We start from the raw sequence: 15,267 nt of genomic DNA on the forward strand, positions 1-15,267 counted from the left end.
AGGTCAGTAAATGAAATTCTAAGCAACACAATAGACGTAAAGACAGGGGGAGGGGACACAAAGGTCACTCAATAACAGTTAATCCACTAATGCTATAGAATAGCCGTAACGAGATTAACGGTGGAGGAAGGTAATGGCATGATAAAAGGTAGAATGCCGACGAAGTTTTGATCCATGAAAAAAGCTAGGGAGTGTTGAATATTTCATCCACACCGGCCGGTTGGGAGGTTAAGTCATTTGAAGAACTAGCCCTGGCTCAGTGAGTAAGAGTTTGAGGATGACATACTGTTGGGAAAGATGGTAGTGTGATTGTTTATGTAAATATCTACCAGTATGAGTGGGTTTTCTTTGGATACAGAAGGATAATGAGCCATTAGGAAAAGTTAATAACTTAACACGTATAAATCAACAGTAATAACTTTAATGGATTAAAGGTACAAATATTTCAGTGTAGAACTGTTTGTTCTACACTGAAGACGTACTGTTATTTTTAATAAGAAATATTTGTACCTTTAATCCATTAAAGTTATTACTGTTCGTTTATACATGTTAAGTTATTAATTTATTATGCCACAGGTACCTCAAAACGTTAGGAAAAGTGCCAGTAGCGTATCTAAAAAGGGGAGACTATTGTGACTTTCGTTTTCTATGGGGAAGTTTATTTTAGGATGTTGACCATTAAGATCAGACAATAACATATGTAATGTGTCTGGACCATGAGGCCAAACAACAAACATCATCATAGTGCAGCCAAACCTTTGGTTTTGTGTGGCTGTGTTGAGAGCTTGATTTTCAAAATGCTCCATAGAGAAGTTTACTGGGGGAATGGGGAAGGAATAACCTGCATGTATGGTGAATCTGAATAATTCAATTGTGTTGGGGGAGGGGGGGGGTTCTGGCTTGATAAGGTCAAGGGTTTTTGTTGAAAGATGAGGTGATATCAAAACTGATCATAATGTCAGAATCTGTCCAACTTAAATTTTCCATTAATGTTTTAAAGAGTAAAGAATTTTTTAACAGATGAGGGGGAGTTGCTGTAAGGAAAGAAAGTGATTTGGATAAATTTTAGCCAGTTTATAGGTGGAACTGTCTATGCTATTGGGGAAAGGTATTGGGTTTGTGAATTTTAGGGACCCCTTATATCTGTGGGGGATTTGGACATGATAAGATTCAAGTTTTTTGGTAATTTCTTTAAACCACGATGTAACTTTTTTTAAATAATTTGTGCACTTTTTCCTTTTGGGATTTTGTAGGATCCGATCTACGATCTGATAATGGAGGAGTCTTTAAAAAGTTGATTCATTTTTCTGTTGCACTCTGCTTGGTTCATAATGGCAGTGCCATTAGCCTCATCAAGCTTTAGTTACAATGATTTATTTGTTTTTATATAGCTTTCTGAAAAAATTTGTAGCACTTCAACAACAGAGCTGTTCCCAACTGCAACTACGACAAGAACGTGTAGTTATAAATCCATCGTAACAAACATTCTCAGTGGGCTCAAACAACATACTTCATTGTGGGCATAATTTCATCATCATGCCTCCCCCAAAAAGTACTATTTTTAAAAATCTTGATCAGCATAGAATGTGGCAGCTATGAACTTGCATCAACCATAGCTAACAACATTCGGTTGGATGTGGCTGGTATTCTAAGTAAATCTAAACCACCCAAGAATAACATTCTGCCAAAAGAAATATCAGCACTTAGAAAGTTATATAAGAATAAATAAATTATTGTTAACTAAAGCTGATACAGATAATGCTACTGTCATGGCCTTAAAATGGACCCTTGGCACACCACCAGAGACTTTCATCTTTTGGGATATTGCTACTCCATACACAATTTGCCATCACCTATCAGAGAGTCAATCTCCAATCCAATGCACTAATCTAATATCTAACTCCATCCATCTAACTCTAGTTTAACTATCAACTTATCATGTGACAATGTATCAAAAGCTTTGTAAAATTTAAGTATACTACTGTTCATCCTTTCCCTTGTCCAATGCACCTGTCACCTTACTGTAATAAGTAAGTCAATTACTAAAACATGATCTTCCTTTAGCAAATCTATGCCTGTACATCAAAGAGAATACCACTCTTGTCAACCCAATTCTGAATCCTGGTTCTCATTAAGCTCTCACTTTAACCACAACACCTGGTATACAGATTGGTTTATAATTTGAAGTTTGAGTTCTATTAACTCCCATCTTGCCTTCTTTCCACTCTTTTGGAACTTGACTCAGTATCAGACTCATGTTAAACAAGTATGTCGAGGCAGATGTCAACTCCCTGGTACATTCCCTCAAAACACGTTGATATATCATCTAGTCCCACAGCCTTCTTAACATCAAGTTTGCTTAATTTCCCACATACTTCTTGTTCACTCACAGTCAGCCTCTCCTCCTCCTCTCCCCCACTTCTGCTGCTTTCAAACTCTGCAAGATGACATATTCACAAGGATGAAACACCTTAATAAACTGCTCATTTAATATCTCAACTATATCCGCTGCAGCAGCTATCCTTTTATCTTTGTCTTCGATGTCCTCCTTCCATATGAAAGGATGATGCAGAATAACTATGATTGAAAAGTCATTCTTTTTTCTTCTAGCTACATGTCAAAAGAACTCCCTGCGGTTTGTTTTCATTTAATTAGCTAACTGCTGGTCATGCTGAACCTTCCCTTACCAACCAAGTCACGCTCCTTGCCTGTTCTTTGTACTCCTCATGGAACTGATTATGACAACTCATCTTATGTGGCCTCCATAATGCCTTTTTCACTGTATTGCAATTTTAATCTCTGCATTTATTCATTTCACACTTACTTTATTTAACCTTCTGATCCTTGGAATACATTTAGGCATTGCTTCTACTAGATAATTCTTGAATATCATCCAAGCAGCACTGATCTACTTTTCACCGAACTCTTACTCCATGCAAAGCTTCATTGACTTCTCAACTGTTTCTCAAGTATACTTACATAGATCTTGCCAGGAGCACTCAGTAGGGAAATACATCTGTAATTCTCACATTCAGTTTTATTTCCCTTTTTATATATGGGTACTATGAGAGCTCTACTCCAATCATCAGGAATTTGTCCCTCTGTCCAGGCTTTTTGAACTATGCAATGCAGCCACTGTAAGACTTTTATACCACCATACTTCAGCATTTCTGGTCAAATATCATCTACTCCTGCTGCCTTTCCACATTTCAAGCCTCTGATGGCTTTTTCTACTTCAAGTATGGATATGTATTCCTGACTGCATGCCTGGTCAGTGTTTTTTACCACTGTGCTGTCATCACTGCTCGTTTCATTTAGCAGTTTTTCAAAGTAATTACTCCATACATCAAGGATATCTTTTTCTCCCGTTTTCATGTCACCTTTATCATCTCTAACTCCTTTTACAGCACTCTTTCATCCATTCCTAAGCTTCTTCAACAACCTCCAGAATACTTTGCCACCTTCTTGATATTTATTTTCTATATTCTTGCCAAAGTCCTCCCATGACTTTTGTTCAGCTAGTTTTACACAGTGTTTAGCATTCTTGCATTTGTCTCTGTATTCTCTAAGAGAACAAGCTGACTTATTTGCCAGGAACTTTTGATAGGCTTTCTTCTTTTCCTTCACTGCCTCTTTAACTTCCTGTGTCCACCATAGAGTTCTGATTTTTATATCCTTGCAGACAACTTCACCACATGCCTCTCTGGCAGAATCAATCAATGTTTTCTTCAGAGTTTGCCACTGAATCTCCAAGGTTTGATTCCTGTTCTCAAACTCTTTCATTTTCTTTTCAATAATCGTTCTGTATTTTAGTCTACAGTTCACATCTGAGAGCTGCTCAACTTTAATTCGCTTTAAAACTTTCTTATATGTTATTCTTTTCAATATGAAATTCAATTTTATCCTGCTCAAGACTAAATAGTGATCACTTCCAATTTCAAATCCTCTGTACACTCTGGTGTCCTGCACCAGGGAGAAAACATCACTATCAACAATAACATAGTCAATGAGACTTTTCTTATTCCTAGCCTCTTCTCTCCATGTGAATTTGTGCACATTTTTATGTTGGAACATGGTGTTAGTAATAACCAGTCCATGTCCTGAGCAGAAATCCAACAGATATTTGCCATTATTATTAGCTTTGCTCTTTTCTCCAAATTTTCCCAAAATATTTTTGTATGTCTTACAATCATTTCCTACTCTGCTATTTAGATCCCCAACAAGGACCAACTTTTCCTTTTTCATTGTGTCAGTTGCTTTTTCTAGAGCGTCAAAAAATTCCTCCACTTCTACCTTAGTAGAACCTTCTGTGGGACCATAGGCACAAATAAGTCTCATTGTCCAGTTCCCCATTCTCATATTTGCCCACATTACTCTACTTGAGACTGACTGCCATTCAAGAAGATTAGCCTCGTATTTTGTGTTGAATACTATGGCTACTCCTTCTTTTCCTTGATTGTCATTGCCTGAATATAACATTTTGTATTTATTGCTCAGAAAGATCTCACTAGTTTTGGTCTTTTTTGTTTCAGTCACCCCTATTATGTCGATCTGGTACTTATCTAATTCCTCAGCTAGCTCCATTTCTTTGCCATTCAGGCTTCTTATGTTGATAGTACCGATCTTTAACTCTTGTGATGTTGAGTTGGGGTTTGTTTTCAGATTTGTTCCAGTAGCTGACTGACTTTTCGCTGTTCGCCCTGGTTCCCTGGCGAAAACAACGGGGGCCTTGTTTAACCGGGCGATTCGCCAGCCGGCATGAAATTTTGTCATGTTGTACCATCCTTTTTTATTTTGGTTTAACCAATAAGAATACAATTTGGTCGGCTAAATCCCAAATTGCCAGCCCATCCTCGTTTGTTCAGTATCAAAGTAGATACCCAACAGGGTGCACCACGAGAAGGTGAGGATTGGACATTAGGTCAGAAGCCCTGGTCGGTTCTCTGCATTCCTTTAAAGGCTATGTGGAGGTCTCCTCTCAGTTATACAGCTTTGACCCTTAAGCAACTCTAAAACAGAGGTATAAAGAAAAAATATATATGGTAGAATATAGAAAAAATTATTTCCATTCACATAGCATGCCACAAAAACAAAGAAATAATTCTAATCCAAACATGAAAACTAAAAATATTAACAATGATCAAATTATATTTTAAATAGCAAACCTTTTTTTATCAAAATTTCATTGTCATCATAATACCAAATATCATTTTGGCTGCCTTGCAGAAGAGAAATTACATCATATGTGAGTTGTCTTTCTACCATCTTATCATTTTCACTGTAAGCCAAAAGTGTTGGAATTCTGCGATTTGCTATCTCCTTGAACAGGCTATCTGACTGCAAGTGGAAATTAAACATTTTCTGCATTTTCAAACATTTCACATAAAATTATAAAAATAACACTTGAAAAGATAATGAAAAAATCAAACAATCAATGCACTGAACTCTTTGATTAGCAATAACATTGTGCATACCTGTATCTTATTAGGTACATTTCCAAAACAATATGCACAAGCACATAGAAAATTATTTTGTCTGTATGCAAGTAATTTCTGGATTCTGAATGGATGAATTTCCTTTTAGTGACTCAGCTAATTTCCTCTCATAATTTAATTTTACCTTACTTACCATTACTGATTACACTTCTTATCTATGTGTATGCCAAGCAGACTACTGATTACAATTTCTGTCTGTACCTTCCCCACCCCACCCCATGATATTTTTATTTTCAGCAACTCCTCCGATTAATTCCAATACAAGTCCAATAATGCTTTATAAGCACCTCTTGATAATTTTCTATACATTACTTCAAGCTGCATCCTGAGTTTGTCATAATCACTAACTCAGTAGTTTCAAATATATCCCTTCTTAACTGAAAATTCCACATGATTGGCTAGCTTCCCAGTTCAAGAATATATAATCAATCTTCTCAAATGGGGCAAACCGGTTACTTTGATTATGGAGAAATCATCAGACAACCAGATCAAGAATTCTCTCTCAAATTAAGACAACACAAGGAAAAATGTGAATAATAAATTTAATAGCCAAATATTTCAACCTGAAAATTATAGGTCATCAACAGCGGCAATAGGTAGTTTGAATACATGGTGGAATGCCAACAACAGATTATTTAAAACAGTAAGAGCCACGTGATGTTATGCATAGAACAATGTAAATGGATAACAGAGGAAACATTGAATTATTTTTAAAAAAAATTGGTAATGATGTTTGATTAACCCATATTCTTGATAGTGAGCAGAAGTCATACCAATTAAGGTTCGACTGGTGGAGCAAGGCCCTGGCACTGTCTTTAAACAAATATTCAAACTCATGACAGCAACAATGGAAAAGCGTGTTTCAGACCATAGGATATTAGTTGTTGTTAAAGTATTGAAAAAGTTGGCTAAAGATAAAATTCAACAGTGAACAGCACACCTTTCTTTGTGAAGGGTAGGTCTTGTCTTGTCTTTAATTTATTCACATTTCATAAGAAAGTAACCATGGAACTGAAGAAAAATGGTTACACTACAATACTGCTGGACTTTGCAAAAGCATTTGACAGAATATCATATCAAAAATTACAAAAGTTGGAGCAAATGGGAATGGATATGAAGCTAGTAGCATGGATTGCATGGGGGGGGGGGGGGGCTGAAAGACAGACAGCAGAGAGTAGCATATGTTGGAGTGGAATCTAAGAGAATGAGAGAAACTACTGAAGCACCTCAGGGCTTCATACTAGGGCCACTACTCTTTAACTTGTATATCAATGATAATAGAGAAAGATTTAAGGGAGGGGAACTATTGTACTCTCAGTTTTGCATATTCAGTTGTTTGCTGATGATGCAAAACTGGAGAGGGCAATAGTTGATAAAAGTGACAGATATTCTGCAGGATAATTTAAATAAATTGGCATTGTGGGCAAAGGATAATGATCATCAATTTAATGTTGCAAAATGTAAGGTTTGCACTTTGGGTTGAAAAGGTTACATACTGTGTATCAGACTGATGGTACTAGATTGGAAGAAATTGAGAAGCTAGTACCTTGAGGACAATGGTGGGAAGTTCAGAGATCATATGCAAAAGTTGGTAAAATAGCTCAAAGGATTACTTTGGATTACTTAAAAAGTTTATTAACCTTTTTCGAAGTGTAAGCAAATGAAGTTTGAGTATAAAGTTTCTTCACAACTAGGCTACTTGTATATAGCAACTAATAACCTGACATCAATTGCCTTAGTATCCTACAATGCCAAGCACACATTGTTTTGGATGTGTATAACACTATTGCATTATGAGAAGGCCCACTACCTAGACTGACTTCGACTTTTATTGAGGTCTTATCATAACCAAGTGAAAAAACTTTCTACTACTCGCTCTAATTCTGAGTCTTTTAATAATGAAATATTACATCTTTTCACTACTTGTATATGAGTCATATACAATTTCTATAGTACTTCAACCTTTGTATCCCTTTCTGGCTCTATCTCCCATTGATGAGACCTCAATAAAGGTTGAAACTGGTCTAGGGAGTGGCCCTTCCCATAATGCAGAGCATTATACATACTCAATGTATAATGCTTTGCATTTTGGGATACTAAGGCAATTAATGTGAATTCATTAGCTTCTATGTACAAATAGCTAAGTCATGAAGAAATGTTACATGCAAACTTTGCTTATACTTGGATAAAGGATTAAACAATATAATTACTGGCATTTTCAATTTAATTTATAACCAATGGAAGTTTTTATCCCTCTTTATAAGGCTATGATTCAGTTATATCTTGACTACACTGAACAAATTTGGTTATCTGGGTTTCTTGGGGATCAGGAGGTGATAGAAATGATTCCAAGACAAGTGATCAAGCTGGTGAGAGGTCTGTGGAATGCTTCCTATGAAGATAGGTTGAAGGTGTGGGGGGTTACAAAGTCTGGTTGATAGATGGGAAAAAGGACACATGATAGAATCTTATAAGATATTGAAGAGGTTTTATAAAATTAATGCAAAGGAAATTTTTCAAATTATGACAATTAGAAAGGGATTATCTGTGGAAGTGTGTGTGGTTGATAAGGATGTGCAGACTAGACTTTTTGCATGGAGAGTAGTGAATGCGCGGAATGGATCGCCAGAATTAGTATTAAGAACCCTGACAGTGAATGAGTTTAAGGAGAGGTATGATAGATTTTGTGTGTATAAAAGTTAGTGGGTCTCCCATAATGAGTCTCCGGACTCCACAGAGATACCATATAATGATTAGTATCAATTCAATGTTGTGATATGCCAGATTTCACAGAGTTTTTATAAATGATGTAGGATAGATGTTCTTGCAATCTTTCCACTCAATGTCCAGCTTGTCTGAAGTAAGAAAGATAACCACAGAGAACTTGGTAGATGCCAGGAAGAGAGAGGGCACCATAATGATAGTTTGTTGAAAGAAACGAATGCAGCCACAAGATTATATTTTTTAGAATTCATGAGATTGGTTCCAAGATGCCAAAAATATATGGAAGAAGAACCCTTCACATTGTTTTATTGTTTTTTTTTTGGCTAGGCTTATAGGAATCAAAAATATGTTAATAGTCTATTTTGAGAATCCATTCAGATGTATAATTTGGTGTACAGACATTCCTGCTATAGCTATCATGGTTTAGAGCATATAATACAAGCACAATGTAGCAGTTTTTATGATTCCTATCTTTTGAGAAGGATGGTGAGCAGATTGCTGCTGAATGTAGCATCCAGTAAAAGTAAGTTTTCAATAAATGGAAGTAGCTCACCTGAAGTAAAGCAGGAGAGTAAGATGTCCAGGAAAGTTAGTTTGTTTTCTTTATCTATTTCCATCGCAAAATTGATTCGAGGATGTAGACTGTTTATTTTTGCTAGAAAGGCAGGTCAGATATCTTCACTGTAGGGCCAGATAGCAAAGATGGCATAGATGTAGCACACCTAAAATGAAAGCTAAAGTTGTATGGATGAGAATAGAACTTCTTCTAGACATTCTAGATAAAAATTGGCAAGAGCAGAAGAGAGCGGACTACCCATTGTAGTCCACTCAACTTGTCTGTAAATTCTGGTCTGAAAAATAAAATAGCCTGAGTGAATAACAAAGTCAAATAATTTGACTATCTGGCAGAAAGGATTGTAAGAGTAGGCAAAGGGAATTTTCTAGAGGCACATTTGTGAATAGGGATTCAATATCAAAACTCACCATTAAGTCAGTAGGCTGAAAAGATAGATTTCTCACTTTATCTAGGAAACTGGAAGAATGCAAGTTGCCAATTTGAGATTTTAATAAATGGTTATTTTATTAACTGTTTATTAAAGTCAAAATTTATTCAAGTCTTGTTGAAACACCAATTACTCTCTCTCTCTCAAACCACAGGTCTTGTTCCAATAACATACTGTTTAAGGCAAATATCTAAATTACCAGGAATGCAGAAGGCACTTCATTTAAGGCTATCCGACTAAATAGACTAGAAGTATTGGCAAAGGTAAATGGCTGCCAGTTTAATGTGGCAAAGTCAAGGTAATGCACTTTAGGAAGAAGAGATCACATGCTGTGTACTACATGGATGGAACTGATTGCAGGAAACTGATCAGATTAGGGATCAATTGCAGACAGGGAGTTGAAGTTTCAAAGGCATATTGCAAAGGTAGCCGAAACAGTGCATCAGATTACATGGTTGTTGAAGATTATACCAACAAGTAGGGATAGAGAAGTTTTTCTTCCCCTTTAAGGCTTTGATAATACGACATCTGAACTACTGTGTGCAGATCTGATCACCCAGATTCTTTCAGGATGAAAAAGTGGTGGAGAGGATTCACATGCAAGTGACAAAGATTGTGACACATCTGTGGAATGCTCCCCCATGAGAATAGATTGAAGATCTGTGGGCTTCAAAAGTACGATGATAGGCAGAAAAGAGTAGACATGAAAGAAGTATATAAATTATTAAAAGGGTTTTATAGGGTTAATGGTGAAGACTTTTTTCAGCACATGTCAGGAAGAGAGAGAATGAGGGGGGGGGGGGGGGCACCCCATGGAATTTATGTAAGAGTGTGGGTAGCAAGAGTATTAAGACTAGATTTTTTGGTTGGAGGGTGGTGAATAAGTGGAATGGGTTGCCAGAGGTGGTTGTGAGTGCTTCATCAGCGAATGAGTTTAAGGAGCAGTATGATAGGTATTTTGTGTGAACAATGGATCTCCTGTGATGAATCCTCTGACTGCATGGAGATGCCAGTAGAATAATAACTTGCCAAAAACAGAGAGGTTAAGACAATCATTTTTTGTTTAGATTCAGATGATATGAACTTCACAACTTTCTTTGGACAATCTTTCTAACAGACATATATTTTATATATATATATATATATATATATATATACACACTGCTCAAAACAATTAGGAATATTTTAGTTTCTGCCGGATAATCATAAATTTCTGCAAATAATTATAACTATTGAGTACTTTATACATGAATAAATATTTCTTACTTATGGATAAGGTGCAATTGATGAGATATTGTTTAAATAATTGATATTTATTACAAATTTAGCAAATTATACATTTTAGCGTGAAATAATTTTAACAAGAATAACAACAAGAATAGACGAAAACACTTTTGTTGATTTTTAATTGGGCATATGGTCTCCATTAACAGCCAAAACAGCGGTACATCTTGATTGCATGGACCAGATAAGATGATCGAACACTTCTTGTGGGATATTTCCCCACTCTTCTGTGAGAACAATTTCGAGCTCTTGAAGCGATCGTGGTGGCACCAGTCAAGCAGGAACACGCCTATCTAAAGCATCCCAGGCATGTTTGATTGGATTACAATCCGGTGAACAGGCAGGCCAGTCCATTCATTCAACACCTTGTTCCTCAAACCGCTCTTGTACCAAATTTGCACGTTGTGGACAAGAATTGGCATTCATAAAAATGAATTCTTGGCTAATTGCAGCAGCATATGGATGAACTACATGTTCCAAAATCTCATCGCGATATCTTTGGGCTGTTAAGTAACCGATTCTGATAAAATAGAGATCAGTATGGCCACCTACAGTATACTTATTCCACCCCCCATACCATCAAACCCCCACCTTGATGTTGGGATCTTTCACGTACAAACTGTGGATTATTTCTTGTTCCACTTTCATGCCATATCAAGATAAGTCAGTTATCTGGTGCAGACTGAACCTGGACTCGCCACTAAAAAGTACACGAACCAATCCTCATTTGCCCAATTGCAGTGTTCCTGTGCCCATATTCTTTGAGCTCTTTTGTGATTTGCAGTAAGTGGAAAATGCAAACCATTGGTCTTCAAGCATATAAACCTATGGCATGAAGACAATTTTGAATATTTCCCGTCTCTAGAAAGCAATTCCAAAGTTGCGAAATCATGCTTTGATATACACGACATGCTTGAACGACAACTTGCTGCGTTTGTCCAGCTTCTAATTGACCAATGGCTTTCCAAGCCACGGATTCCGGGATATCGTGTTGCTCTGACATTTTAAACAAAATAATGAGTGGGAGGGGACACAAGTTTACAATTGAAATGATAATTATACACTGCAGAAGTGAGCGCAACAAGCCACACTTTTATACCCTCCACATGCTAATATGGCTAAGACACGTTTTGACAAGTCTTAACATGATTTTGTATGTGGTTGCGTGTTCTACACTGTTGTATATTAAGAATATTTTAAAATAAATGTGTTACATTTGTAAATTATTTTTATAACTTTATAATTTACAAGAAAATCAAAATATCACCTACTTGTTTAAATTATATTTAATTTAATAATTTTAAAATATCCTTTCCCAACTGAGGTATTATAGGTTTACAACCTTTCTTGGATTGGAGTCAATTAATCACAGGGAGGAACGAATTAACTTGAAACAAAGTTCCATGTTTGATTTCTAGACTAGTCCAGACTATGGGATTTTGGGATGATACACAACAGCACAAGTTCAAGAACCTCTATTAAACAGTGACATATGATGCATGGATGTGGTAATTTAGAAATTTGTAATATTCAGTAATTTTTTATACAAGTTTACCAACTATTAAAGCTTAGTTAATTAATGAAATTTATATTTATGCTATGCCTATTGTTAAGATATTTGCTCTAATTATTTTTAGAAAATTGTAAATTATGTTCATGTTAACACATTCGTGCCAGGCTCTCTTGCTTGAGCTGCACCTCAAGCAAGACTGTATGTAGTGGGTACCACAATAAAACTTGTACTTTGTTTGGTTTCCAACCACACAGAATGTTGTTCACTTCAGTTGTTCCTATTGCACTAAATGTGTGTTTAGCACAATTAGGAACTGTACTAAACGTCTTTGTGTGTAAATTGCATTAAACATGTCTAAGTGTAAATGCAAAAGTGTAAATGTAAAAATATGAATAACAATATTTCATGTTTGTTTTACAAGTTTTGTCTAAAAAATAAATATATATAGCATAGTCATTGCCTGTAAACTTATCAAAAATCCTTTGTATATAATAATTTCATTAAGAAACTGTGTTAAACCAAATGTCTGATGTATGAAGTGTGATGTTATCGCATCCCGATGTTAGCACATATATGGTAATATTGAGCGTCAGGCATGCACACTACGCAGAGTCTGGGATGTATATAAGCTATTTAAATTGTACATGTTTTGGTCATAAAGTATTACATAGACCATATATTTATAACGTACTTAAGCTCTTACAAATTGCCTACCGGTTTCGCTAGTAACTGACTAGCTTTCTCAAGGATTGCATAGTACAAAAAAGGTAAATGTAAAAAAGGTTTAAAAATACAAAGAACCGTTAGTACCTGTTAGGTAGCTAGGGTGACACGTTCACGTGACATAACTACTCAGCATCATGAACACGCGTTACATGTAAACGCATAATATGATTATTTGCGTACTGTAGCTCTGTTGAACTGAGGGAGTTAATTAGATTTTTCCAGGTATCGTCCAGAATGGCCCCTTGATTTCTGTTTAGGTTACTTCCCGTACGTAGTACAACTGCCGCTTCTTTAAATACTCGATGTCTGTAATCCTCGTCTACATAGGGCATAGAGCTGTTATCCCAGTCTATCGTGTGGTTCGAAGTTGAAAAGTGATGTGCCAATCCTGAGGTGAGATCTTAGGACCTGTCTTATGCTATTTGTTGGTTTAAATACAACCCTGATGTTATGTGTCTTTAACAATCTTGCAATTTTTGTAGAAGTTGAAGCTATAAAGGGGATGACTGATGTTGAGATTTGCTGGGCAACTGTTCTTTCTTGTTGGTTATCTTTGTATAGAAATTTGTTGATGATGTGTCTAGGATAACCATTTTGTGATAGAGTTGTAGCTATTTGAGATAGTTCTGTTTGAACTTCTTCCTCGTCAGAGATAAATTTTCTAGCTCGATTTCTTAGCATGTGGATGATGCTGTGTTTATGTGACCTACGATGGTTAGAAGAGTAATGTAGATATCTTCCAGTGTCCGTTGGTTTTTTTGTAAATCAACAGTTTGATACTGTTTCCTTGTCTTTTTACTAGTAAGTCCAAGAAGTGTAGCTGTTTGTTATTTTCTAATTCTAGAGTAAATTTTATTTTATTGTGGAGTGCACTGATTCTGTTAACAAACATATGTAGGCTTTCTAAGTTGTCTTTCCATATGATGAAGATGTCATCCACATATCTCCACCATATAGAAGGTTTAGGAGTAATGCTGGTGAATATTTCATCTTCAAATTTCTCCATGAAAAGGTCTGCACATGGTGGCGACAGAGGGCTGCCCATGGCTAGGCCTTCTAATTGTTTGTATATCTTGTTGTTAACTTTGAAAAAATTTGATTGTAGGCAATGCTTGAACATCTTTGTGATATCTGCAGGAAAGAGATCTTTGATAATGTTCATTACTTCTTCTACTGGTACATTTGTGAACAAGGACACTACATCTAGGCTGGCCATTATGTCTGTTTGTGTAATTTTTATGTTTTTTAGTTTGTCCACAAAGTGTTGAGAATTTTTTTAAGTAGGACTCTGTTTGTCTACTTTTTCCTTTAAGTAAATTCGCCAGGTGCTTAGCCAATAGGTACGCGTTGGGGAGGACCTGCCATCCACAATCGGACGAAGTGGCACTTCTTCTTTATGCACTTTAGGCACCCCGTACAGTCTAGGAGTAATGGGATGTGAGGATTTAAGTTTTTGTTTTAGTTCTTCAGGCCAAGTATTCATGTTACGGATCAGGAAGTTTGTCTCATTGTGGTTCAACGGACACTGGAAGATATCTACATTACTCTTCTAACCATCGTAGGTCACATAAACACAGCATCATCCACATGCTAAGAAATCGAACTAGAAAATTTATCTCTGACTAGGAAGAAGTTCAAACAGAACTGTCTCAAATAGTTACAACTCTATCACAAAATGGTTATCCTAGACACATCAACAAATTTCTATACAAAGATAACCAACAAGAAAGAACAGTCGCCCAGCAAATCTCAACATCAGTCATCCCCTTTATAGGTTCAACTTCTACAAAAATTGCAAGATTGTTAAAGACACATAACATCAGGGTTGTATTTAAACCAACAAATAGCATAAGACAGGTCCTAAGATCTCCTAAAGACAGTGTGCCATTTTATAAATATCCAGGTGTGTATAATATTCCGTGCACGTGCGGTCTTTCCTACATCGGACAGACTTCAAGAAGCCTGGAAATAAGACAGAAAGAACATGTAGGCGATATTAATCACAACAGAACGATCACCTCAGGATTGGCACATCACTTTTCAACTTTGAACCACACGATAGACTTCTTGTGTAGAGGCTTAAGTGCTGTGAGGACATTATGTTGGAGGTTTAATGGATTTTTTACAACACTCAAAAAGAATTAAAATAGAATTTAATACTTCCTATATTTCGTCCTAGTCACTAGGACATCTACGGGGATTACAAAGACAATTAATGTAACATGCACACAAAAACTTACAATACTAAGCCCAACCACGTGGGTGACAATAAAGTCCTATCTAGCTAGATAGGACTTTATTGTCACCCACGTGGTTGGGCTTAGTATTGTAAGTTTTTGTGTGCATGTTACATTAATTGTCTTTGTAATCCCCGTAGATGTCCTAGTGACTAGGACGAAATATAGGAAGTATTAAATTCTATTTTAATTCTTTTTGAGTGTTGTAAAAAATCCATTAAACCTCCAACATAATAAAACACATGATAGACTGGGATAACAGCTCTGTGCCCTACGTAGACGAG

The 15,267-nt window shown here is 36.2% G+C and overlaps 1 protein-coding gene across 1 annotated transcript in view; it reads right to left on the reverse strand.

Moving 5' to 3' along the window:
• LOC150092784 (uncharacterized) overlaps nucleotides 1–15,267 on the reverse strand; it is a 104,868-nt gene that overhangs the window by 40,535 nt on the left and 49,066 nt on the right. Inside the window, exon 6 of the mRNA XM_090414529.1 lies at nucleotides 5,166–5,337. Within this exon, the coding sequence (XP_090270655.1) occupies nucleotides 5,166–5,337 (172 nt within the window). The remainder of the gene's footprint in view (nucleotides 1–5,165; nucleotides 5,338–15,267) is intronic.

This window comes from Typopeltis vanoorti, chromosome 25 (genome assembly GCF_054136105.1).
Source record: "Typopeltis vanoorti isolate ZY-2024b chromosome 25, IOZ_Tvanoo_1.0, whole genome shotgun sequence".
Lineage (NCBI taxonomy): Eukaryota > Metazoa > Arthropoda > Arachnida > Uropygi > Thelyphonidae > Typopeltis > Typopeltis vanoorti.